Here is a 26,089-nt window from a genome sequence, read left to right on the forward strand (position 1 = left end):
GGAATCAAAAACAGAGCCAGGATTCAAACCCAGGCACTCTGAGAGGGGATGCCGATGTCCCAGCCAGCTGCTCTCACTATGTGTCTTTAAACCACCAGTAAACTGCCTTAAACACATTGCAAAGATGATACATCTAAGTTTCACATTCCTATGTTGGAGAGTTTTTAAATACATGTTATCAAAGACATTTTGTTTTGATTAAACTTGATTGCACTAAAAAACAAGGGTGTACACTTGAGAAATTAAAGGACCCAGAATTCTGGAGAAAATATTAAAAAGTCAGTGTAATAAACTATAAAGTCTTCTTGATGAGGCACATTTGGGGTTTTAGACTGAAAATTTTAAGAAAACATTCCAAACAACCCAATTGTGTAACATCATCAAGAACAATGATTGAACTAAATGTGTCCAAATGGACTGAAATGGTATCTTTTTGAAAATTGCAACATCCCATTACGTACAATGTAGCCTCTCCTTCTACGTGACAATATAAAAATTGTTTTTTAAAATAATTTCTGTGAAGAACTATAATTTCTGTGAAGAACTCGAGACCTGTTGATATTACCGTGAAAAGAAGCAAAAATCAGAGGATGCCCTATCACTTTCTTCCCCTCCAGAAGTCAACGTGTGTGTGTGTGTGTGTGTGTGTTTTTGGGGGGTGGGGTGGGGGTGGTAAACCGTGAAAAATGGCCAAGTTGGAACCTTGTCATGTTAATACGTTGCGTCTGACTTCCAGTTTCCGGCTTAGCCATTTCGTGACTTCTCCGAAGTCATCTCCCACGAAAGAGAAAATAGGTGGAGGCCCTGAGAGCTTTGATCCGAATAACATCAATTACATAGCTGCAAAGCTTCCTCTTCAAGACAATGACGCACACGCACTTGGGGGTCTGCTTTCCCCGCTTCCAACTCCTGGGCCCAGACCCTGCTCCTTTCCATGTCAATCCCAATTCGGGTAACTGGGTAGATTTCTTTTGACAATATCCGGCCCTGCTTTGTCCCCGAACGCCGCTAACTGACTGTTTCCAGGCCTGAGTGGATCTTCTCTCGCCCGGCCCTCCACCGGCCCTTCCCGGGCCTGGCACTGCAGCTGCAGAGCAAGCGCGTGACTGGGACCCCCGCTACAGCCAGGCGCACGCTCGGCCAGCCCCAGCCCTCGCCCCAGCCAGGGAACAGGGTCCCAGCGCGTGTCTTGGGACAGCAGCAAGCGGAAGCGGCTGGCTGCGAGGACGGGCGGTTCCCGCCCGCGAGGGTGGGGGAAGGGAGGTAGCCACACCCGGAAGTCGGTCTGGGAGGTGGGGGAAGCTGGGGGGAAGAGGCTTCCGGTGGCGCAAAGGGTGTCGGGAGCGGCTTCCAGCAAACCTTCTTCCCTGGGCTCAGAAGGGACCACCGTTGCCGCCGCCTCGGCTTCTACGATCTGCGTTCGAGCTAAACGGCCACGCCGGGCGCCCCTGCGGCATCCCCCGTGCCTGGCTCTGCCCGTGTTCGTTCCCAGGCGTCCGCCGCGGTTCCAGTAGCGGTCGCGGCCGACATGTTGTGAGGCGGCGGCGCGGGTGTCTGAAGGATGGTTCGGCAGAGGCGGCGGCAACGGCTGCTGGCGGCGGCGGCAGCGGGGGCTCGGGCTCTATAGAGCCGAGCCCGGTGGGTGTCCGCCCGGTCCTGCGGCGAGGCCAGTGCCCCTGGGTCTTGCCTCTGCTCCAGCGCCGTTGGGGACTTGGTTAGGCGGCAGCGCCCGCCCCTCTGAGAGGATACCGAAGGTGGTTCTCCAGCCAATTTCCAGACCATCTTGCTTTCTCCTCCCCAGCTTGAGCAGTGCTGTCCCCAGGATCCCCCTCTTCCTCCGACTTTGTCCCCAAACTCGCCCTAAATCACACACCAGAGGGCTCCCCGCCCTCTCGAGGGCGCGCTCCTCCCCCTTCCTCATTTTCTACACCCTCCTCAGAGCGCCCCCCGGCATCAGGGCGGCCTTTTGACAAATTTCCGTGGAGTAGGGACCAGGGCCGGGGAGTTTTTTTTGAAAAGTCGGGGCGCGCGGGAGACAAGAAGGTACGATGGCTTCCTCGTCTGGCAACGATGATGATCTCACGATCCCTCGAGCTGCTATCAATAAGATGATCAAAGAGACTCTGCCCAATGTCCGGGTGGCCAACGATGCCCGAGAGCTGGTGGTGAACTGCTGCACTGAATTCATTCACCTGATATCTTCTGAAGCCAACGAGATTTGCAACAAATCGGAAAAGAAGACCATCTCGCCGGAGCACGTCATCCAAGGTGAGTCGCTTGAATGGGATTTGGTTTCCGTGAGGGTCCGGGGCGGGGGGAGGGGGCGCTGTTTACGGTTCATGGGACCGGTTCGTGCCCACGCCTTCGGATCTCGCCCCCGGTGAGTGCTGTTAATGAAAAAGCCACGGGCGCCTGGGAGCAGCTGGTGCCTCAAGAACATACCTGTGTAGCTAGCATTCTTGCCATACCTTCAGCCGGCGAGTACATGTCGGGAGAACATTTAGATCAGCGAACATCCCTACGAGGGAAAGTGTTGGTGGGGGTCTCCATCTGCAACCGGGGAAGCCAGAGCAACCACGATTGGCAGCCCCAAGTGGGAGTTGGAGAAGAAAGACAAGTGGGAAAGGAGCCCACTTCTTCTCCCTTGGAAAGTTAAAGTTCAGACAGAGAAACTTCAGGCATGAGCGGAGTCCCAGCACAACAATGTGGACGAAAGATGCACTTTCTGATTACATGAATAGCAGAATTCTTAACGTGAATGTTTTTAAAAGAAAAGTTAATTGGTGTTGAACAAAGGGAGTGTATTTTCTCCTTTAAAAATGGTTTGCTTGTGGTAGGTTCATCAAGTTACTAATGCACGCCTGTTAAGTTTTCTTTAAAAAAAAAAAAAGGGGGCGAGTGTTCTTTCTTTTTTTGTTTGTTTTTGCTTTTATGTTGCTTGCTTTATTCTTTGGGGATAGATTTTAAAAGCCTGGATTGAAAGATTATATAAGAGATTTTTTTCTAAATGGAACATTTCCCTGTCCTTCCCTGCTTCCATTCCCATTTGGATGTAGCACTTAAGTTTTTATTGAATAGCACTTCTGAACGTTTCCATAGTTCCTTTTCTCCAAACTTGGAAAGGATTTAGTCCAGTAATATGGAATTGGGAGACTGGATTCTGATGGTTTTAGCAAGGGGTGTGTACTTACAAGTCACAATGTTTTGGAAGGCACTTTCTATGACTTGTACATGTACTCTTAATGAAGAAGTTTGAGGTGAAAACTTGTTTTTTATAATACCTAATTAAAATCTAATGATTGCTTTTGAAATCAGAAAAAAATCATGGTTAATTTTAATCATTTTGGTAGGCAGGCAGTTGTCTAGAATTTCAATTTTAGAATGTAACTTTTTAAAAGGTGACTTTTCTGTTCTGAAGTACAGAACATTTCTGCTTATATTGATCATATCCAATCTTTTATTGTCAATATTGATGAAAGGATTAAATGATTCATTGTTGATTCTTTGTGATATCCTGAAGGTAGTTCTAAAACTTTTTTTTTTTCCCTTTATTTTATTTGAAAGACAGAGAGACAGAGATCTTTCATCGATCTGCTGGTAGTTCACTCCCCAAATGCTCCCAACAGACCAGGCTGTGTCAGACCAAAGCCAACTCCATCTGGGCCTCCCACATGAGTGACAGACCTGCGCTGTGGCACAACGGGTTAAGCCACCATCTGCAGTGCTGGCATCTCGTATGGGCTACGGTTGGAGTGTTGGCTGCTCCACCTCTGTTCCACCTCTCTGCCAATGGTCTCAGAAAAGCAGTGGAAGATGGCCCAAGTGCTTGGGCCCATGCACCCACGTGGGTGGACCCAGATGAAGCTCCTGGCTCCTGGCTTTGGCCTGGCCCAGCCCTGGCCATTGCGGCCATCTGGGGAGTGAATCTTCTTTCTTTCTTTTTCTAACCTTCAAATAAATAAATATATCTTAAAAAAAATACTGGAGCCATTACCTGATGCCTCCCAGGTGCATTAGTAGGAAGCTGGATCCAAAGCAGAGAAGTCAGGACTTGTACCAAGTTCTCCTTTAGGCGATGTGGGTGTTGGAAACGGGGATCCAACTGTTTTGCCAAATGCCTGCCCTTTCAGTACATAATGAGGAAAAAAATCCGTAGGAAAAAAATCATGTTTGATTTTTAAAGCCAATATTTTTTTTTCTACCTGGTTGGTGTGCTGAATACTACAGCAAGTAGAATGAAAGCCAAGTTGTCTATTTTTCCTCTTGTGTTTTTATTTTTACGGTTGTATGCGTGATTGCTGTCGTCAGTCTTTCACAAGAGTATTCAACACAGATAGCTGTAATTTTCCTTTGCAACTCATAAAAAAGGAAAAGAATCGCTTGTCAACATTGCCTTTCTAATGAAAGTTGCAAAAGATTTCAACAGGATCTGGCTAAACATTTGTTTACACTACAGAAGTAGGGGTCATTCCAAAAATCTAATAACACATTACAGTCTGTCTTGGGAGAAAGTTTGTTGTTTTCTAGGATATATTTAGATTTCTGATTGACATAATGGAGTAAAAGTGCAGCTGTAGTGTGCTAAATAGTTCAACTTTGGAATATGTTAAATTCGATTTAATGTATGAGACAGAAAGTTACAGTGAAAGCATTTTCCTTGTGTAATAAGGATGATTTATTAATTTTAAAATTATGTATTAGCTTTTATAGTTTTATACATTTATCTTTTTATTCCTTGTGGTATTACTATTGTTAAGTGGTAAGAATCTGAAATTTTGTCCCAATTGGTGGATAAATTTTATATGATTATAAGCTCATTGCTTAATAATTTTAAAGTAGTTTTGTTTTGAGAGGTTAAAAATTTTTTTAAAGAAAGGCTTACGGTGTATATGTTTTGCATGTTTAAAGTATGGACTAACTCTGGAAAGCTAGGGAAATTATGGTACATATGACTTTTTTTATACTTCTGTTAGCATTGGTTATGTAGGAATATAAGATATATCCAAGTGGAATAAGAATTTAAAAAAATATACATTTAAAAGTGGAATAATTCTCACATGTTGTAGGTTGTTTTAGTAATAATTTAATGACTTAGACTTTGTGATCTGAGGCAGTTGTGTAAAATACAAGTTAATATTTACCAACAGTACATCTTTGAAAACTATGACTTAGTTGTAAAAAATTTTTTTTCTGTTTTGCTTATTTTGAGTTTAAGAAAGTAGATTTGGTGTTGGAGATTACAGATACATGAGTAGAGGGGATTCTGAGCCATAACTGGTGTTCCTTTCATTCATTGTTTTTTTAATTTTTTTGTGAACACGTATGTTCTGTTGTAGAAGGAATTAGTAATGAGAATGAAGAACTGTTTAAGTTCTACTCCAGAAATTCCGTGGCTTTAGGCAAATGTCTTAATTAAATTTCCTTATTTATGTATGCAAATACTTAAAAAAGTTGGTAGGAAAATGGATTTAAAGGGTTTATTTTGGTATAAAAATTTGAAATCCATGCATATGGTGGGGGTCTTAAAAAGTTCATGAAAAGTGTGTATTATGAAGAAAGGATGCATGGATTTCAAAATTTTTTGCATAAAATTCTATTCTCCCGTAAAGTTTTTGAAGTACCCTTTTATAAGTAGTAATTTAAAGTAGTAATTTATTTCAGGTATAGCTTGAAGTTATTGAGACTCGGGTTGAGAATTTTATGTGGAAAATGTTATAATAAATAATTTTTAAAGTGATACTGATTATAATCTTAAACTCCTGGTCTGTATGTTTAATCTTACATCATGATGCCATTTACAAAATCAAAGTATAAATAAGACTTTTTTTAAGGATTTATTTATTTATTTGAAAGGCAGAGCTAGAGAGAGGCAGATAGAAAGAGAGAGAGAGATCTTCCATCCGCTGGTTCACACTCCAAATGGCTGCAGTGTCAGAGCTGAGCTGATCCGAAGCCAGGAGCTTATTCCTGGTCTCCCATGCGGGTACAGGGGCCCAAGGACTTGAGCCATCTTTTATTGCTTTCCCAGGCCATAGCAGAGAGCTGGATCCGAAGTAAAGCGGCCAGGACTTGAACCAGCGCCCATATGGGATGCCGGCATGGCAGCTGTGGCTTTACAACGCCGGCCCCAATAATACTATTTTTAAATGATACTATTTTCTTTTTCCTGCATTTTAATCTCTTGCTACATCCCCCACCCCCACCCCCATTTCTAAGAATAGTAATTGAAAGTAGTGAAAGTATGAAAAGGTGTCTGGGTAATTTTTTTCTTTAGTCATTGAGTTACTCTAAGCTGTCTAGGTGAAGGACATTTATTTTATTCTAGTTCTTCTCACACTGATACTTCTGTAAAATACAACGAAAGTGGTCTCTAGAAGTGCAAAAATTTTAAGATAAAAACTTAGCTTTATATTATTAGATTCACTGTTGCACTGCTGTGGAGGTTCCTGAATGCTTATTTTGAATTTCCTTAACTCATCACAGCCATTATAAACAGTTTTGGTGTAATTCCATGGACCACACTTTGAGTAGATTTGCACTAAAACCTAAACCACAGTCTGTTTTGGCAAGTGAATGTGAAGTAGTTTTGAAGTCAGGATTTGAGCGATTGCAGAGAAGTTATTATGAAAATATTATGTTATATTTCCTAAATAGGCATTCATCCAGATAGTTTTTCCAAAGGCACACAGGCCATTTGGTCTGCACACATGATTTATCACATAATCAGGTACTTTTCAAGGTAGGATTTTATTTTATTTTCTTAAAATTGATATACCTTGTGTTTGTTTTCCTTTTGCTACCCATCAGTTATTTACCAAATACTGTTAAGTAATGGCATTGTGCTAGATAGTGCTGAGGATGAAAAGATGAACGATACTGAGTTCCTACTCAGCATTAGTCTCAGTGTTGTCCCAGATTCCCTGAAGTGGAAATAGCCATGGTGGACATTGTTCTTAGGCGTCTTCAGAAACCTGTGCTAGTCTGGTGAGCTAATACAGCACTTCAGCTTATTTCTTCTTAATGTATTTTAAGTGAAATGTATCACTCTTTCCTCTTCACAAAGAAAAAAAAAAACAGAAATTAGAGAATGCTGATTTATATATTCTACAAGATAATGTATTTCACATTTTTTAATGGAAAACCTGCTTAATGCATTTGAAGTATTCGTGATTCACACAAATTCATGTTATAACAAATTTTCAGGAGTACAAAGGTTTTATCAAATAAGAAACCTGAAGATTATAGCTATTTGCGGGAAGTTTTTACCTTTATTTAAAAAGTTAGTATGACTTGTTAATATGTCTTTCAAGTTGAAAAATATGTGAAATATTTTCTCTCCTGTAATATACAGTATAGACCATTCTGGAAATAGTTCTTTTATTTATTTATTTATTTATTTACTTATTTTGAGAGGCAGAGAGGAAGAGAAAGAGATCTTCCATCCGCTGGTTCACTCCCCAAATGGCCACAATGGCCAACCTGAGCTGGTCTGAAGCCAGGAGCCAGGAATTCATCTGGGTCTCCCCCATGGGTTCAGGGGCCCAAAGACTTTGACCATTTTCCACTGCTTTCCCAGCCACATTAGCAGAGAGCTGGATTCAAAGTGGAGCAGCTAGGACTAGGACCACCACCTATATGGGATGCTGGCATTGCAGGCAGTAGCTTTACCCACTATACCACAGCACCGGCTCCTCTGGATGTAGTTTTAAGAAACATGGCTGAGGGTAGCAGACAGACTTCTGAGCAAAAAGTGATGTGTTAATTCACAAATTTTAAAAAATATATTTTAACTTTTTTTGGTCTTTATTCTGATGAGATCCTCACAGATAGGACCATTAACAGTCCATAAGTTCCCTTTGTACAAAATAGGAAAGGCTCCCCTTTCTTAAAAACCTTTGTTACCATCTGCCAGAAAAAGTACTACAATAAACAGAGATCTATGATGTTTACAGTATGGATGGCCCTCCTTTGAGATAGTATAGTGTTGGGTCCTCAATGACCTGCACAACTGTATTTGTTGGCCTTGCTTAGGAACCATTTCACTGTCCTTTAATATTTCCTTTGTACAAAATGGGAATGATTACTACTGCATAGTAAACAATGATATATCAACCTGTTTAAAAAAGATAATTCAGTTATTGATATCTATTTGCCAAAATATGTTTCAAATTGAGATTAAGTCAGTGCAGTTTTTTAAAATTAAATTTGTGGCTGCTCCTGTTAAATCATTTATTGAGAGTATAGTTATTTATGTATAGCAGCTCTTCAAATAATATTAAATGTTAACTTTGGACTTACTTGCAAATTTTTTTTTTGACAGGCAGAGTTAGACAGAGAAAGAGACAGAGAGAAAGGTCTTCCTTTTGCCGTTGGTTCACCCCCCAAATGGCCGCTACGGCTGGTGCTGTGCCGATCTGAAGCCAGGAGCCAGGTGCTTCTTCCTGGTCTCCCATGCAGGTGCAGGGCCCAAGCACTTGGGCCATCTTCCACTGCCTTCCCGGGCCACAGCAGAGAGCTGGATTGGAAGAGGGGCAACCAGGACAGAACCGGTGCCCCAACTGGGACTAGAACCCGGGGTACTGGCGCCTAGTGAGCCATGGTGCCAGCCACAAATTCTTTGAAAGTATTCTGGGCCGGCGCCGTGGCTCAATAGGCTAATCTTCTGCCTTGCAGCGCCGACACACCTGGTTCTAGTCCCAGTCGGGGCTCTGGATTCTGTCCCGGTTGCCCCTCTTCCAGGCCAGCTCTCTGCTATGGCCAGGGAGTGCAGTGGAGGATGGCCCAAGTGCTTGGGCCCTGCACCCGCATGGGAGACCAGGAGAAGCACCTGGCTCCTGGCTTCAGATCAGCGCGATGTGCCAGCCGCAGCGCGGCAGCCATTGGAGGATGAGCCAACGGCAAAGGAGGACCTTTCTGTCTCTCTCTCACTGTCCACTCGGCCTGTCAAAAAAAAAAAAAAAGAAAGTATTCTGAGCCTTAAATGTTTTCAGAGACGAGGTTTTTTTTTTTTCTTACCCATGCTGTCCATGGTTAAAGAAAGATTTCTTAATGCCTAGCAATTCATGCCATTTTAAATTATTGTTTCTCCATTGTATTGGTTGTTATCTTGTGAACTTGATATTTTACAAATATACTTGTTTAATTTGAATTTAAATGTGATAATATGTAGCTGTATATTTATTTCAGTCTTATAAGTTATTAGATGCTCTTTTAGATTTAAGAGAAAAATAAAGTTGAGTAATACATAGTTCAAGTTGTTTAAGTGATTCTTATCTGCTAACCATTGTGTTAAATGTTTCATATTAATTGTCGACAATCCTAAAGCTAATAACAATATAATAGTATTTGTTTTGTTCCTTCTGTGGGCTAGGCTCTATGGTTAATTTTTTTAAAGATTTATTTTATTTATTTGAAAGAGTTCTAGAGGTAGAGCCAGAGAGAGAAAGAGAGGTCTTCCATCCAGTGGTTCACTCCCCAGATGACTGCATCGGCCAAAGCTGAGCTGATCTGAAGCCAGGAGCCAGGAACAACTTCTGGGTCTTCCACATGGATGCATGGGCCCAATGACTTGGGCCATCTTGTACTGCTTTCCCAAGCCATACTAGAGAGCTGGATCGGAAGTGGAGCAGCCAGGAATTGAACCAGCGCCCATATGGGATGCCGACACTGCAGGCTGGGGCTTTAACCCACTACACCACAGCGCTGGCCCCTTTCTGATTAATTTATTCTCACACTAATCTGATCAAATGAGATTTTTTTGTTTTAAGATATATTTATTTATTTTGAAAGAGTTGGAGGGAGAGACAGAGATCTTCCATCCACTAGTTCACTCCCCAGATGGCCACAAGAGCCAGGGCTGGGCCAGGTGAAAGCCACATGCTCAGGTCTCAAGACCCACATTGGTATAGGGGCCCAAACACTTGGGCCATCTTCTGGTGCTTTTCCTAGGTGCATTAGTAGGTTGATCTGAAGTCAAACAGCCAAGATATGAACTGGTACCCATTTGGGATGCTGGCACTGCGGGCAGTGGCTTTACCTGCTATGCCTCAATGTCAGCCTCTGCTATTCTTTTTAGAGGTAGGAAAACTGAGGTACAGAGCTGAAGGAACTTATCTAGCGTCAGAACAACTAGTATGAGACTGAGTTGAGTCAGTCCCTGGCAATTCGGCTTCAGGGCCTGCGTATTTTTTTTTTTATTATTTTTTTATTTTTTTTATTTTTGACAGGCAGAGTGGACAGTGAGAGAGAGAGAGAGAGACAGAGAGAAAGGTCTTCCTTTTGCCGTTGGTTCACCCTCTAATGGCCGCCGCGGTAGCGCGCTGCGGCCGGCGCACCGCGCTGTTCCGATGGCAGGAGCCAGGTGCTTATCCTGGTCTCCCATGGGGTGCAGAGCCCAAACACTTGGGCCATCCTCCACTGCACTCCCTGGCCACAGCAGAGCCTGCGTATTTTAACTATTATTCTGATAGTAGGATTGTGAAATAGGTGCTGTTCTCATTTTATGTATGGAAAAACTGAAGCTTAGAGATATTAAGCAACATATACAAGGTTATACAACTACTGTGTCAACCAGATTTTTATTCTAAGTCTATCTGATTTCAAAAGGTGAAGATTACATCTATTTGGAGGAATCAGGCAAACTTATTTTGAAGATGAGATTTATTTGTGCTTTGAATGCATTACCATCAGTTCGAATGTGAGAACCTGGTTCCTGTTGAGAAACCTTGCGTGGTTAGATTTAGCAGAAGTATGCAGGGATTTAATGGCAGAAATAAAACTGGGAAGGGTAGATGGGGCTAGTTCCTGAAGGACCTTATCTAGGTCTAACGAGATCAAACTTTAGAGTATGGTGGGAAATCATGAGCCATCTACTTGTTTTCTTTTAGTATTGTTTTCAGCTAATATTACTGAAGTACTCTATTGTTTTTTTTTGTTTTTTTTTTTAGAGTTAGAGAAAGAGACAGAGAGAAAGGTCTTCCTTCTGTTGGTTCACTCCCCAAATGGCCGCTACGGTCGGCACGCTGCGCCGATCCAAAGCCAGGAGCCCGGTCGGCACGCTGCGCCGATCCAAAGCCAGGAGCCAGGTGCTTCCTCCTGGTCTCCCATGCGGGTGTAGGGGCCCAAGCACTTGGGCCATCCTCCACTGCCTTCCCGGACCACAGCAGAGAGCTGGACTGGAAGAGTAACCAGGACAGAATCTGGCGCCCCAACCGGGACTAGAACCTGGGGTACCGGCACCGCAGGCAGAGGATTAGCCTAGTGAGCCGCAGCGCCAGCCTACTATATTGTATTTTTGAATCAAGAAAAGAGTAAGCAAAAACTTTGGCTTCTAACATTGACGCTTTAAAAAAAAAAAGTCCATTATTTCAAATGAAAACATGCAAGCTGTCTAGTCTTCACTTATTTTTCTGTTACACTTCAAACTTTTCAAAGTCAAGGATTATGTAGTGGTCAGTTTGATGTACATATGAGAATAATACATTTCTGAGATTTTTTTTTTTTTTGCCAGGGTGGGGTGGTGTGTTTTTGGGGAAGTAGATTAACCTAATTAAAATGAAAATGATAGTTCCCTGCTTTTTTGGCATCAGATTATTCTAAAGAAGGTTGGGGAAAACAGTTTAACATTTGAAATAAAGTTGCAAATTATTCAAAATGGATTAAAAACCACAGCTTACATGGGAATGTGATTTTGTAAAGGAACATTTGGTGTTCTCTCTCAAGAGCAAATTCCTGAAGTTAGAATTGAGAGCATCTTTGTTGTAGGCATTGTAGTTCATCATAATTGTTCAAAGAACTGATGAACTAAATTGATACACTGTGTTTTTCACCACCTGTATTTCATTATTGGCTCAGAATACAAAATACTGTTTAGTCAACAAATAGAACACCATTAAATACTGTGAACCAGAAGGAAATCTTGTGTCTTGTTTGCTTAAAAAGATATTTATAGAGTGCATTAATTTTCTCAGAAAATTTTCTTTCTAAATGTAAAACAAAAAAAGGGAAAGAATTTTTTATTTACGCCTCTATCCTCATAGTCAATCTTTCAACCCAGTTTTTCAGCCACGTCGTTTGAAAATGTTTTTATAGTGCTTCCTGTTACATTTTATTTTCAAGGGAAGCCTGTGGCTAACTAAATGCTGAATTTCATGAGTTATTTCCACCAGTATTTCTTAAAGTTGGCAGTTTTAGGGTCTTTGCTAAAAATAACTTTCTGTTCTATTGGACAAAAGAAAAATTTATCTGTTCTTTCATCCTATTCTATTGAGACTTAATAGAGCATGTGTTACCAGCACACACTCTCTAAGCCAAATGGCACAAAATATGTTACTAACATATTCCAAATATTTTTCTTTTTGTATTCTTTGAGAAAGTGACTGATATAATGATGTTTGACTTACTATGAGTAGTATAGGAAAAATATTTTTCTTACTAAAACCACATGCTTTTACACTGGACCTTTTACTTTCACAGGAAATGCTTTGATCTTTTGGAAATTAGGAAGAAAAAAGTGGAAGTCTATGCCTTGAAATGTTCCTTATATTTTAACCGCTTTATAATCTAGTATTAAGAAAGTTGATAAAATAGTTTTTTGTTTTTTGACAGGCAGAGTGGATAGTGAGAGAGAGAGACAGAGAGAAAGGTCTTCCTTTGCCGTTGGTTCACCCTCCAATGGCCACTGCGGCCGGTGCATCGGGCTGATCCGAAGCCAGGAGCCAGGTGCTTCTCCTGGTCTCCCATGCGGGTGCAGGGCCCAAGCACTTGGGCCATCTTCCACTGCCTTCCCGGGCCATAGCAGAGAGCTGGCCTGGAAGAGGGGCAACCGGGACAGAATCCGGTGCCCTGACCGGGACTAGAACCTGGTGTGCCGGCGCCGCAAGGCGGAGGATTAGCCTGTTAAGCCACTGCGCCAGCCGAATAAAATAGTTTGTGTTAGTCACCCAGACAATTGTGTACAACAATAAAATAGATATAATTACTACAAAACAACGAAAACATTCCTTTCCCCCAAAGAAAAACCCATAAAAACTTGATGTTGATTTGGTGGAGAAAGAGCTATGTTTTATCATCCTTTCATATTTTCATTTCTCTAGCACTAGAAAGTTTGGGCTTTGGTTCTTACATCAGTGAAGTAAAAGAAGTCTTACAAGAATGCAAGACTGTAGCATTAAAAAGAAGAAAGGCCAGTTCTCGTTTGGAAAACCTTGGCATTCCTGAAGAGGAGTTATTGAGGCAACAACAAGAATTATTTGCAAAAGTAAGTAATGCATTTTAATACATGTGCTGCCGAAACGAGCACAGTAATGCGTTTTAAATTGTTTTCATCTGAATTCCGCCCTGTTTGCTAGCAGAAATAATACATGTTTCTGAAATCATTTCCTAAATTAACATACGTTCCCAGAGGATTCTGTTTCTCTGGCTAATTTTTTGATTATAGAGCCTGATATGTAGAACTGGCTGGTTTGACTATGGTTTGTGTAAAAATGAATTATTTACAACAACCTGTTTTGTAAAGTGGAAACTTCACCAAATAAATATTGAGATTTTATTATGATAGTTTTTTTCTCATGTAATTCAAAAGCACGTGAAGAGTACCTACCTATATGTTCTTTAGATTTAAAATGATGAATGATGAGAAGATACTATATTACATTTTATGATCAAGGAAAATCTGATTAACATCTACTTGGTAATTAAATCTTCAATGGGGCCAGTGCTGTGGTGTAGCAGGTTCTGCCGAGCAAGCATCCCATATGGGTGCAGGTTCGAATTCCAGCCATTCCACTTCCAATCCAGCTCCCTGCTATTGTGCCTGGGAAAGCAGTGGAGGATGGCCCAAGTCATTGGGCCCCTGCACCCATGTTGGAGACCTGGAAGAAACTCCTGGCTCCTGGCTTCAGACTGGCCCAGCTCTAGCCATCGTGGCCATTTGGGGAGTGAACCAGCCAATGGGAGATCTCTCACTCTCTCTCCCTCTCCCTCTCTCTGTAATTCTGCCTTTCAAATAAAATAAAATAAAATAAATCTTTAAAAAATATTAGGTCTTCAATAAACCTTGAAAATGCTCTAATCCTTTTTTTCAAAGATTTATTTATTTGTTTGAAAGGCAGAATGATAGGGAGAAGCAGAGAAGAGATCTTCCGTCTGCTGGTTCACTCCCCAAATGCCTGCAACAGCTAGGGCTGTACCAGGCTAAAGCCAGGAGCCTGGACCTCTATCTAGGTTTCCCACAGCTAGCAAGAATCCAAGTACTTGTGGCATCACCTGCTTCTTCCCAAACACATGAGTAGGAAGCTGGTTCTGAAACAAAGTAACCTGGACTTGAACCAGCACTCCAATAGGATATTAGTGTGCCAGGTGGTGGGGCTTAAACCACTATGCCACAACCCATGTACTCCAGTAAGGGTTGTGGGGATCCTGACCTATCTTAACTGCCAGCAGAGATATGTGCCCCAATGTTAAAAAATTTTAAAGATCTAGTATAACAGAGAGAAACTTTTCATCTTTCTTCCTTCTTAGAGTTCTAATGCCTGGTCTGAAAACATTAGCACCAAGTACTAATATTCTTTTATTTAATAAGCAAAAGGGATTGGCACTGTGGCAAAGTGGGTTAAGATGCCGCCTGCAGTGCCCCTATCCCATATGGGCACCAGTTCAAGACCTGGCTGCTCCTCTTGCGATCCAGCTCCCTGCTAATGAACCGGGGAAAGCAGCAGAAGATGGCTCAAGTGCTTGGCCCCTGCACCCATGTGAGAGATATGGAAGAAGCTCCTGGCTCCTGGTTTCTGATCAGCCCAGCTCTGGCCATTGCGGCCATTTGAGGAGTGAACCAGAAGATGGAAGACTTCTCTCCCTTTCTGTAACTCGCCTTTTAAGTGAATTAATCTTAAAAAAAAAAAAAAAAAAAAAAAAAAGCAAACAAACAAAAGCAAGAGAGCAGGTGACAAGACTTGTTTTGTTTTATTTTGTTTTTGTTTTAACTAAGTCTTGCTCTTGTTTGAAATTGTAAGGCCATTTTGGATTGAATAGAAGTGAGATTTTCCAGCAGGTACTGTAGTAATCATTAGTAATAGGAAGTATCGTTTTAGATAAACTCTTACAGATTAGCTCTATAGCTGATCTTTCCGTAGCTGTAACAGCCAGTTTGGTTTGCATCAAAGAGCATTTGAGTCTTAAGTGTTATGAGGCACTAGCTATCAGGTACCCTTTAAACTAATAAAAATAAAAGGTTTCTAATGCTTACTGCATTCCAAGCATGTGTTAATCACATTGCCAAGTAATTTGCCTATATTATTTAATTTAATCCTCATGACAGTCTGATGGGTGCTAAAGAGGAAATGCTTTTGAGGTAGTGATGAACACATGGAAACTGTATTATAATCCATATGAATATTAAGTAGAAAGGAGTGGTGATTTTTCACAAAACACTGATGGTTATTAATTATTGATTCTCTGCTATTGCAGATCACCTACAGGGTACCAAATTAAATAACTGATGAAAGAGAGTCTTCTGCTAGATGCTTTATGTACCTTTCAGAGATTTTAATGAAATAATATAAAATTTATTCTTTCCAATTATATATTAATAAACAGAATTGAAGAAATTTGGCATGAAACGTTCATTCATTCAATTCTTCTACAGATATTTACTAAAGTGCTCACTGTTTACCAGGCGTTGTGCTACAACAAAAAAGACAGCTTAGTCTGCTGAGAAAGATTAACTCACATAGAACAGATTGAGTTTAGAAAGGAAGTATTGGAGTCTATATTTAAACTCATTTCTTCTACTCTCTGTACTCTTTGTACAGGATCATGCTAATGACCTAGTCACCAATTTCTGCTTAAATTTTTCTTTTCCTTTTTTTTTTTTTGAAAGAGTTACAGAGAGGTAGAGACAGAGAGAGAGGTTTTCCATATGATGTTCACTCCCCCAGATTGCTGCAACAGCCGGAGTGTGCTGATCCGGAGCCAGGAGCCAGGAGCCTCCCCTGGGTCTCCCACGCGGATGCAAGGGCCCAAGCACTTGAGCCATCTTCCACTGCTTTCCCAGGCTATAGCAGAGAGCTGGACCAGAAGAGGAGCAGCCGGGACTAGAACCGGTGCCCATATGGGATGCCAAAGCTTCAGGCCAGGGCTTTAACCCACAGCGCCTCAGCGCCAGCCCCTTTCTGGTTAAATTTATTAAAGAACTTTTGAACAAAATATGCTTTATCCTCTCTGGACAAAAGGTAAATGAAAGAAACAGTTACATGCTTGCCATATCTGACTTCACCTCTCTATCCCTATCATCTATTTTTTATTCCTTTTCCGTCTTTTCTTCCTTGACTTGTGGGTAAAGGGCCCTAGTATTTCTTTGCTCTTGTGAGGAAGACCTGGAGAAAGGTAAAATTACAGCAATTACTTACACTTCTTCCACTAGAGCACCAAGTACTTATGTTCTAAATATGAAATAAATTGATAAGTAGGTGTATCTTTTTTTTTTTTTTTTTAAGATTTGTTTATTTATTTGAAAGGCAGAGCCACTGATAGGCAGATACAGAGAGAACGAGAGAGGTCTTCCATCTGCTGGTTCACCCCCCAGATGGCCGCAACAGCTGGAACTGTGCTGATCCAATGCCAGGAGCCTCTTCTGGGTCTCCCACTCGGGTGCAGGAGCCCAAGCTCTTGGGCCATCTTCTGCTTTCCCAGGGCACAGCAGAGAGCTGGATCAGAAGTGGAGCAGCCAGGACTTGAGCAGGTACCCATATGGGATGCTGGCACTTAAGGCAGTGGCTTCACCCGCTGTGCCACAGCGCCAGCCCCATAAGTGTATCTTTTGATCAGTTTCCTTTATTTTTATTTTTTTAAGATTTATTTATTTTGGGGCCGGCGCTGTGGCACAGTGGGTTAATGCCCTGGCCTGAAGCGCTGGCATCCCCTATGGGTGTCGGTTCGAGACCCGGCTGCTCTACTTCCCATCCAGCTCTCTGCTATGGCCTGGGAAAGCAGTAGAAGATAGCCCAAGTCCTTGGGCCCCTGCATGCACGTGGGAGACCCAGAGGAAGCTCCTGGCTCCTGGCTTCAGATTGGTGCAGCTTCAGCCATTGCGGTCACCTGAGGAGTGAACCATCGGATGGAAGACCTCTCTCTCTACCTCTCCTTCGCTCTCTGTGTAACTCTGACTTTCAAATAAACGAATAAATCTTTTAAATAAAAAAGATTTATTTATTTGAAAGGCAGAGTTAAAGAGAGGCAGAGAGAAAGAGGTCTTCCATCCACTGGTTCACTCCCCAAATAGCTGTAATGGCCAGAGCCAGGCCAATCCGAAGCCAGGAGCCTGGAGCTTCTTCCAGGTGTCCCGTGTGGGTGCAGGGGTCCAAAGACATGGGCCATCATCTACTGCTTTCCCAGGCCATAGCAGAGAGCTGGATCTTAAGAGGAGCAATCGAGACACAAATTGACGCCCATATGGGATGCTGGTACTGCAGGCAGTAGCTTTACCCTCTATGCCAGAGCACTGGCCCCAGTTTTTATTGTAAGTGCAAACCAGTGACAACCTCATTTGAAACTAGCAGGAAATATTTGGAAGCAGGGAACCTTTCATACATTGAGATTAGAGCTAACTGAAGTTTATAAATGAGTCATTTAGTATGTGGGAGTAAGAATCTTAAAAATATAATGAAAATCTCCAAAAGAAGCAAATTAGGAAGTATATGCCTATTTATCTTTCTTTCATAACTCCATCTTCAAAGAAAAATACTTGGATGATTTGGGTAGGAAGTAGGAAAGAAAAAAGAGTAAATGTCACTAAAATTTTCATTTGTAGAAATGGATACAAATAAAATACCAATAAGCAATGATTTTTAAAGCTATAGAAATGTTTTTATGGTCAGAGGAAAAGTGTGAGAGCTGATGTGGTACTTAAAAGTCAGTTAAATTTTAAATGTAATCTGTACCTGGTTTTTTAGACCATTGAATAATAAACAGGTCAAATACAAGTTTTATAGAAATTTAAATTATTTCCTGTGTCACAAAATTATACCTATCTGTAGTTCTTTAGTCCACAGAGTAGGAATTCTTTAATTGTTTTTATTTGAAAGCAAGAGGGACAGAGACAGAGATCTCCCATTTACTGGTTCAGTCCCCAAATGCCTTCAACCCCCAGGGCTGGGCCAGACTGAAACCAAGAGCCTGGAAAGCAGTCTGGGGCTCCCCTATGAGTGGTAGTGACCCAGTTGCTTGAGCCATCACCATCCTCTACCATGGTGTGTGTTAACAGGGAGCCGGAATCAGAAGCAGAGCTGAGACTAGAACCCAGGCACTCTGATAAGGGAGGATGCAAGCATCCCAAGCTGCGTTTTAAAAAATTTGCTAAATGCCTACCCCAGTAGGAATTCTTAGGTTGATTACATTCACAAAGTTGGTTTGCCCTGTGATTTTTTTTTTTAAGATTTATTTTACTTATTTTTAAAAGGCAGATTGACAAAGAATGACAGTGATTTTTCTGCCATTGGTTCACTTCTCAAATGGCTGTGATGTTTGGGGCTGGGCTAAGCCAGGCTGAAGCCAGGAGCCAGGAGCCCATCTGGGTCTCCATGTGGGTGCAGGGGCTCAAGGACTTGGGCCATCTTCTGATGCTTTCACAAGCTCATTAACAGGGATTCAGAGTGGAGTAGCTGAGACTGTAGCAGGTTCTTTGATATGATGCTAGTGTCAAAGGCGGTAGTTTAACCTGCTGTGTCACAATGCCAGACTTCCAGTGTTTTTTTTAATAACTGCAATATTCTTCCTCTTTTCCTTTAATCGTATATGAGTCTTTTGCCCTCCCCACCAGCCTTCCCATTTTTTGCTCTAATGATTCATGTTATTTTCTTTCTAAAATGTATGCCACTTACTCCTTACAGTCTGAATTCTGTCCTACCAGGGACATCTCATCACCTAATTTAGTGACTTTTTTCTCTAATTGTCACTCTTGAGTTTAATAACATTTGACATAGACCTCCTCCTATTTTAGTTTCTGATACTATGGTTGCTTTGATAGCTTTTTGTAGAGTAATAACATTTATTTTTCTACTTCACTACCATCACTTATACCCATACTAACTGACCCCTACCCTTCATGATGAACAAATTGTTAAGTCAAAATTGAATTAACATCTGAGTCTTACTGTATAATACAGATATATTATAAATAGTGCTACAGATTTACAAAGATGAGGCATGTATCATTCTTAAGAAACTTAGTATCTTATAAGCGAAGTATTAAATATAATACATATATAAATATACTAACAACTGTACTATCAGGCTGACTACTTTGATTAGGAGTATGCCAGTTACTAAGCAATTATAACCCAAAACTCACCCTTCTGTACTGTGCTTTGTGATCACCCTGGTAGATAGTCTCATCTTGTCCACAGTGGATATGTTCTGAGAACCCTCAATGGATGCCTCAACTCACAGATAGTACTGAATGCTATGTATAAGCCCTGTGGTTCCATAACTGAGATAGCTACTAAGTGATTCATAGGTGAGTAGCAAGTGCAGCATGAATACCCTGGACAAAGGGATGTTTCATATTACTAACAGGATTAGTACTAACAGAACTAGATGTCTTGAGATTTCTTTGCCTCCCTCTATCTTTTCCTTCTTTCTTTTTAGAGTACAGTCTCTTTCTTTATTTTCAAATATACTTCTTTTCATTCCATTTTAAAGAGAGACAGAGAGATCGTCCATCTTCTGGTTCTCTCCCCAAATGCCTGAACAGCTAGGGCTAGTTCAGACTGAAGCCAGGAGCCCAGAACTCACTCTGGGTCTGCCAAGTGGGTGGCAAGGACCCAAGAACTTGGGTCATCGCCTGTTGCCTCCCAGAGTGTGCATTAGCTGGAAGCTGGATCAGAAGTGGAGGAGCTGGGATTTGAACCAGGTACTCTAAGATGGAATTCAGGTGTCTTGAATTCTGTACCAAATGCCTGCCCCAGGCATGGGATTTCATCATGCTGCTCAGAATAACATGCAATTTAAACTCAGATTTTTTTTTATTGCTGGAAGTTTCCACTTAAGATTTTCAGACTGTGTTTGATCCTATGGTTGACTACAGGTGATTGAAACCACGGAAAGTGAAACCATGGGAAGGATGGAATGGCTATTATACTCTGCAAACTACATTTGCTTTGCCAGCTGACTCTGTATGATTAGATTCTGTCCCTTTAGGGGTCTCAAGAAGGAAAATTGAAGGATGAAGGGGTTTGTTGGTTTTATTTCCTCCTGGTTTTCAGTTCCTTTGAGCAATCCAATATTTCTGCATTCACTCTGGCTGCCTCAGTTTTTCCTGTAGCTGGAACTGAATCCAGTTTGTATTTTCTCTAATATTTAGAAGCCAGCTTGATCCCAACCCTTGTAGTCTTTCTCCAAACTCAGATATTATAGCTGGTCCATATGACCCTTTTTCAGAGGTCTGAGTTTCCATTTCATGGAATGGTTCCTCTAAACTTCTATATTTTTGAAACTCTAGTGTCTTTCCTTGTTCCTTCTGTTTTGGGATTGGTGGCTGCTCGCTATAGTTATTTCCTACATAATATCTTACTATTTACTTCTTATGTTTTTAGTTGCCTGGTACCAACTTTGTACTGCTAACAGTCCTTTACTAAATTGTTTGTATTCTCTTAACTAGTATGACTTTGATCTCCTGATTACACCTTGACTGATTCTGGGAAGATAATACAGTATTTCAATTTGACTTGAAGGAAGGGTTAAAATTTCAGGAGGTGAAGTCGGGAAATTTCAAATAGAGTGTGACTATGAGCAGAAGAAAAGGTAGTAAAGATGGAAAAGCATGGTATTGGGGTCAGTGCTGTGGCATAGCGGATAAAGCTGCCACCTGCAGTGCCGGCATCCCATGTGGGTGCCAATTTGAGACCCAGCTGCTCCACTTCCAATCCGGCCCTCTGCTATGGCCTGGGAAAGCAGTAGAAGATGGCCCAAGTCCTTGGGTCCCTGTGTCTGTGTCGGGGACCTGGAAAAAGTTCTGGCTCCTGGCTCCAGATCAGCTCAGCTCCAGCCATTGTGTCCATTTGAAGAGTGAACTAGCAGATGGAAGGACCACCCCCCCACCGTCTTTGCCTCTACCTCTTTGTAACTCTGCCTTTCAAATAAATAAATTTTTAAAAAATATGGTGTATTTTTGGGAAACATTCTATGTTTTAAGTTTATTTATTTTTGAAGCACAGGTGTGGGGAATTGTGATCGAAACTTAGACAGGAATGACAGGGGTGCCAACACTGTGGCTCAGCAAGTTAAAGCCACGGCCTGCAGCACCAGCATCCCATATAGGTAGCAGTTTGAGTCCTGGCTGTTCCACTTCTCATCGAGCTCCCTGCAAATGTGCCTGGGTAAGCAGCAGAGGATGGCCCAAGTGCTTGGGCTTCTGCACCCACATGGGAGACCTGGAAGAAACTCCTGGCTTCGACCTGGCTCAGCCCTGGTCATTGCAGCCATTTAGGAATGAACCAGTGGAAAGAACTCTCTCTTACTCTGCCTCTCAAATAAATAAATAAAAAGTCTTTAAAAAAACAAAAAGGAATAGCAGGGTAGCTATTGTGTTCTTGTATTAGTACTTTCCCCCTAAGGTTTAAAACCACTACAGTAGGGAACTTTAGGTTAAAAAATGTCTATATCAAAATTGTATTTTGAAGGGATAGAAAGTAAAATGAAGAGAGAAATATAGTAAAGGAGCAAAAAGGAGACCATTGTGGTTTTTCTGTCAACTACTTCAACTTTTAAATTGAACAAAAGGTCATGAAAGGGAACCACCTAAAGAGAATCAAGTTTGGGAAACTACTTAGACCCATGCATTTGGTAGAAAAGCAATCTTCAGGGGCTAGTGTTGTGGCCTAGTAGTAAAGTTGCCACCTGTGATGTCAGCATCGTATATGGGCACTGGTTCCTGTCCTGGCTGTTCTACTTCCAGTCCAGCTCCCTGCTGATGCACTGGGGAAAGCATTGGAAGATAGCCCAAGTGTTTGGGCCCCTGCCACCCACATGGGGAGACCTGGATGAGGCTCCTGGTTTTGGTCTGGTCCAGCCCTGGACATTGCAGCTGTTTGGGGAGTAAGCCAGAAGATGGAGGATCTCTTTCTCTCTGACTCTATTTCTCTTTATTTAACTCTGACTTTCAAATAAATAAATAAATTTTTTTTCCTAAGCAATCTGTTTTCTTACAGAGTTCATGTTTTCCATTTGTATGATAATTATATAGTAACATGAAATTATTGAATTTGGAAAGTGACTTGTTATTGGCTTAATTTTCATTTAACCAAAATGTGTATTGAAAAATTTTTTAAATTATTTGCTTTTGTGTTTTTGGTGTTCAGGCTAGACAGCAACAAGCAGAATTGGCCCAACAGGAATGGCTTCAAATGCAGCAGGCTGCCCAACAAGCCCAGCTTGCTGCTGCCTCGGCCAGTGCGTCCAATCAGGCAGGATCTTCTCAGGATGAAGAAGACGATGATGATATCTGAAATTCAGCAGCTGAGTGTCTATGTCCTCTATAAATGTTTTTCCATGCACAACAAAACAGTGAAAGAAATGCTTATCTGTAATTTTGTATGCATCTTGGTGGACTTACCATTGGTATCCTAGAGATGTCTGCTGTTAAATCTCATCTATTGTGTGCTATATATGTAAAAACTGTCTCTTTGAACTATTGAAAATTTAAGGTTCAGTATAATATCAATTTTGAATTTTTAATGGTGTTTATGAAATTTTAGATAGCAGTGAGTCCTTTATTTGATCAATAAACAGTGTTACAGAAAACCTCGAGTTTATAATAATACAGTGAAATTTATACAGAGGCTCTTAATCTGCATTTGTGTTTCCTTTGCCCTTTTAACTAAACTAAAAATTGGGAATTTTAAATTATTGGGAGGGGTACTGTGTGAGGCAGTAGACATTGGATCAGGTTGGTAAAAAAAAGAGTTCAGTTCTATAGTATCTGAATTTTTTGTCTTTTAAAATGAGTAAATATATATGCTCAGATAAATATACTTGTTGAGAAAAACTTCAAAATAAGACATTCAAAAATGAGGAAGAAGTATGTTTAATACTGGTTGTATAAATTTGGTGTGGGTTATGTTTTTGATTTTGTTTCATTTTGTGTAAAGGTAAAAGCTATAGTTTTAATATGGCATAATTCATCTTGAGCTACACTATTACATTTCAAAGACTGCCCAGTTTTGAGGACTGTCATGATTCTTACTGTTTCACTCCAGTTCAATAATTGTTAATAGTATTACTTGCATATAGTCCTTCCATGTTTATATTATTCAAAATATATAGGTGGGACTTGTGAAACAATTGCTTGCGTTCTGAGGTTTAACTGAGGTTCGTTAATAGTCAAAGCTTTGCTAGGGGAAAGAAATGAAAGTTAAGGAGCATGCTTGTTATGAAAGAGGGTTTTGTTTTTTTAATTTAACTTATAGTTTACTTATTGTTTGTTTTTAGCATTATATTTGCATTTTCTTGACTAGATGGCCTAGAAAGTCCAATGCTACCTTTTGAAATGGCATCATCGTCCCCTTCATCCTAATTGAGTGATAGCTTTAAGATTGGTTTTGTTTAAGAAAGCGTGTCATAACTATCAGCCCTATGTGAAACATAGTCTCAACCTGCTCGTAAAAAGGGAGAAGCTTTAATTTGATTCCAATAAAGTGTGGTAGTGATTATTATAGGAATCCAGTATGTTGAAGAAATGGCATATTGTTTGTATTTTGGAACCAGAAAGGAAAAGCCACTTAAGGCAGTATGAAGTAATTAAATTTCTGTCAATTGCCAAATCATTTAAATTTCTATATTACCAAGCCCAAAAATAGATTGTGGCTGCCAGGATTCCAATTTTAATTGGAAGGTAAATAAGTAAAGTATTAAACTTCTTAAAGATCATATTTTCATGGTTTTAGATAAAGGAAAATCTTGTACATTTATTAAGGACACTTTCCTGTATAACAAAAAGGTTAATTTTGCTGAATGTTTTAAGTTGAAGTTACTTCATGGATGTCATATGCATGAAGTGCATTTGGATGAGGTAGGAGGAATTGTTTTTTAAAAAGTTTAAGTACCAAAGGTAGTCTAGTCTAGAGAAATAATAAGTTAATAAGTGTTGGCTTTTCTAATTTGTACTGTAACATCCTTATACTTTCTATTTTAAGTATATCTTTCTCAAGTAAACTTAGATATTTTTCCATACCTTTTTTCTTTCTGATGCAGAATTCAGGTTAATTAATATTTTACTGCATCTGATAATGTATTATATGTTTGAAGCCTAGTGACTTTTCATTTTGACATTCTTGTGATTTCATATGCTGTATTCTTCAAGCAATAAAATTCTGGTGTGTTTTATAAATTGTTTTTATATTTAATGATCTATAGGGAGATTTCTATTCCCATTTTTACTAGTTTCAAGAATGTTAGGCCCAAAAGATATCATTTGGTGTGTGGTACCTGCCTTTCTCCTGTATTTACTGTTATTTTAGAAAATGTGGTTTTACTTGTAATTTTGTAATTTAAAAATCCTGGGATCAAGGTATAAAAAAGCTAATTATGCATTGATTTACTTTTAGCTTATTTTTTTAAACATTTAAAAGTCACTAGGGGCCAGTGCTGTGGCATAGCGGGTAAAGCCACCGCCTGCAGTGCCGGCTTCCCATATGGGCGCTGGTTCGAGACCCAGCTGCTCCACTTCCAGTCCAGCTCTCTGCTATGGCCTGGGAAAGCAGTGGAAGATGGCCCAGAGTCCTTGGGCCCCTGCACCCGCATGGGAAGACCCGGAAGAAGCTCCTGGCTCCTGACTTCGGATCAGCGCAGCGACCGGCCATTGCAGCCAATTGGGGAGTGAACCAGAAGATGGATAACTCTCTGTATAACTCAGACTTTCAAATAAATAAATAAATCTTTAAAAACAAAGCTAACTATATGCCACTTGTTAAAAATTTTTAAATCTTTTGGAGAAAGAAGCAAAACCTTCAAAGTACTTGAGTAATAAAGATATTGTTTAGTAAATATTTTCCTCATCCCCTTGAATATATATCCATCTTTTTTAGCAGATTACCAGACTGGCAAGTTTGAGAAGAAACCAATTAAAAATTTCATATACTATACACATATAAGATTGTAAATAAGAGTTTGCACAAATTAAACATATCTATACCACCAGCCTTCAGATTGACACACAGAATATGAGCGCCCCAACGTCCTCCTTTTCCCCCATTTAAAAATATTTATTTGTTTAAGAGGCAGGAAGAAAGAACATGCTTCCATCCACTGGTTCATTGCCTACATGCCCACAAAGGCTGGGGCTGGGCATGGCTGAAGCCAGGGAGCCAGGAACCCATTATATGAACCATCACCACTGTCTCCCAGATTCTGCATTAGAAAGCGGAGTTATGAGCTGGAGCTGGTCATTGAACCTAGGTGTTCTCTTGCAGGATGTATGCATCTTAGGCTCATCCTCCTTTTCCCCTTCCTTAATATTCTTCTTCCTCTCCAGAAGTAAATCTTCCCCTGCCTTTTTCTTTTTCTTTTTTTTTTTTTTTAAGATTGATGTATTTGAAAGCCACAGTGACAGAAAGGGAGAGACAGGGAGAGGAAAAGATTTTCTGTCCACTGGTTCACTTCCCAAATGGCTGCAATAGATAGGTCTGGGCCAGGCCAAAGCCAGGAGCATAGAACTCTTATCAGGGTCTCCAACATGGGCAGCAAGGGCCCAAGTTCTTGGGCCATCATCTGCTGACTTAGCAGGGAGCTGGATCAGAAGCAAATCAGCCAGTGAGCCCCCTGCATCACAATACCAGCCCCTATTATCTTGACTTCTAAAACCATAGATTTGTTTTGCCTGTTTTCTATTTCATTTAAATTCAATCATATGTAACAAAATTACTACAAATTTAGTGACTTAAGACAACACAGATTATTTTCTCGTAATCCTAGAGATCAGAAGTCAAAATCAATTTCCTAGGGGCAGCATTGTGGTATAGCAGGTTAAGCCTCTGCCTGCAATGCTGGCATCCCTTGTGGGCATCGGTTCAAGACCTGGCTGCTTCACTTCTTATCTAGA

The 26,089-nt window shown here is 40.9% G+C and overlaps 1 protein-coding gene across 1 annotated transcript; it reads left to right on the plus strand.

Moving 5' to 3' along the window:
• Nucleotides 1–1,332: 1,332 nt before the first annotated feature.
• DR1 (down-regulator of transcription 1) lies at nt 1,333–24,998 on the plus strand. Its single transcript, XM_062191770.1, has 3 exons — nt 1,333–2,268; nt 13,095–13,258; nt 22,353–24,998. Exons 1-3 carry the CDS (start codon nt 2,049–2,051, stop codon nt 22,497–22,499), a joined length of 531 nt encoding a protein of 176 aa, XP_062047754.1. The 5' UTR covers nt 1,333–2,048; the 3' UTR covers nt 22,500–24,998.
• Nucleotides 24,999–26,089: the final 1,091 nt, after the last annotated feature.

The sequence above is a fragment of the Lepus europaeus genome, chromosome 5, assembly GCF_033115175.1.
Source record: "Lepus europaeus isolate LE1 chromosome 5, mLepTim1.pri, whole genome shotgun sequence".
In the NCBI taxonomy this organism is placed as follows: domain Eukaryota; kingdom Metazoa; phylum Chordata; class Mammalia; order Lagomorpha; family Leporidae; genus Lepus; species Lepus europaeus.

Coding starts and splice junctions, on each gene's coding strand:
- DR1 (XM_062191770.1), top strand. CDS start 2,049: ATGGCTTCCTCGTCTGGCAACGATGATGATCTCACGATCCCTCGAGCT. Junction 2,269..13,094: donor GCCGGAGCACGTCATCCAAG/GTGAGTCGCTTG, acceptor TCATTTCTCTAG/CACTAGAAAGTTTGGGCTTT. Junction 13,259..22,352: donor AACAAGAATTATTTGCAAAA/GTAAGTAATGCA, acceptor TTTGGTGTTCAG/GCTAGACAGCAACAAGCAGA.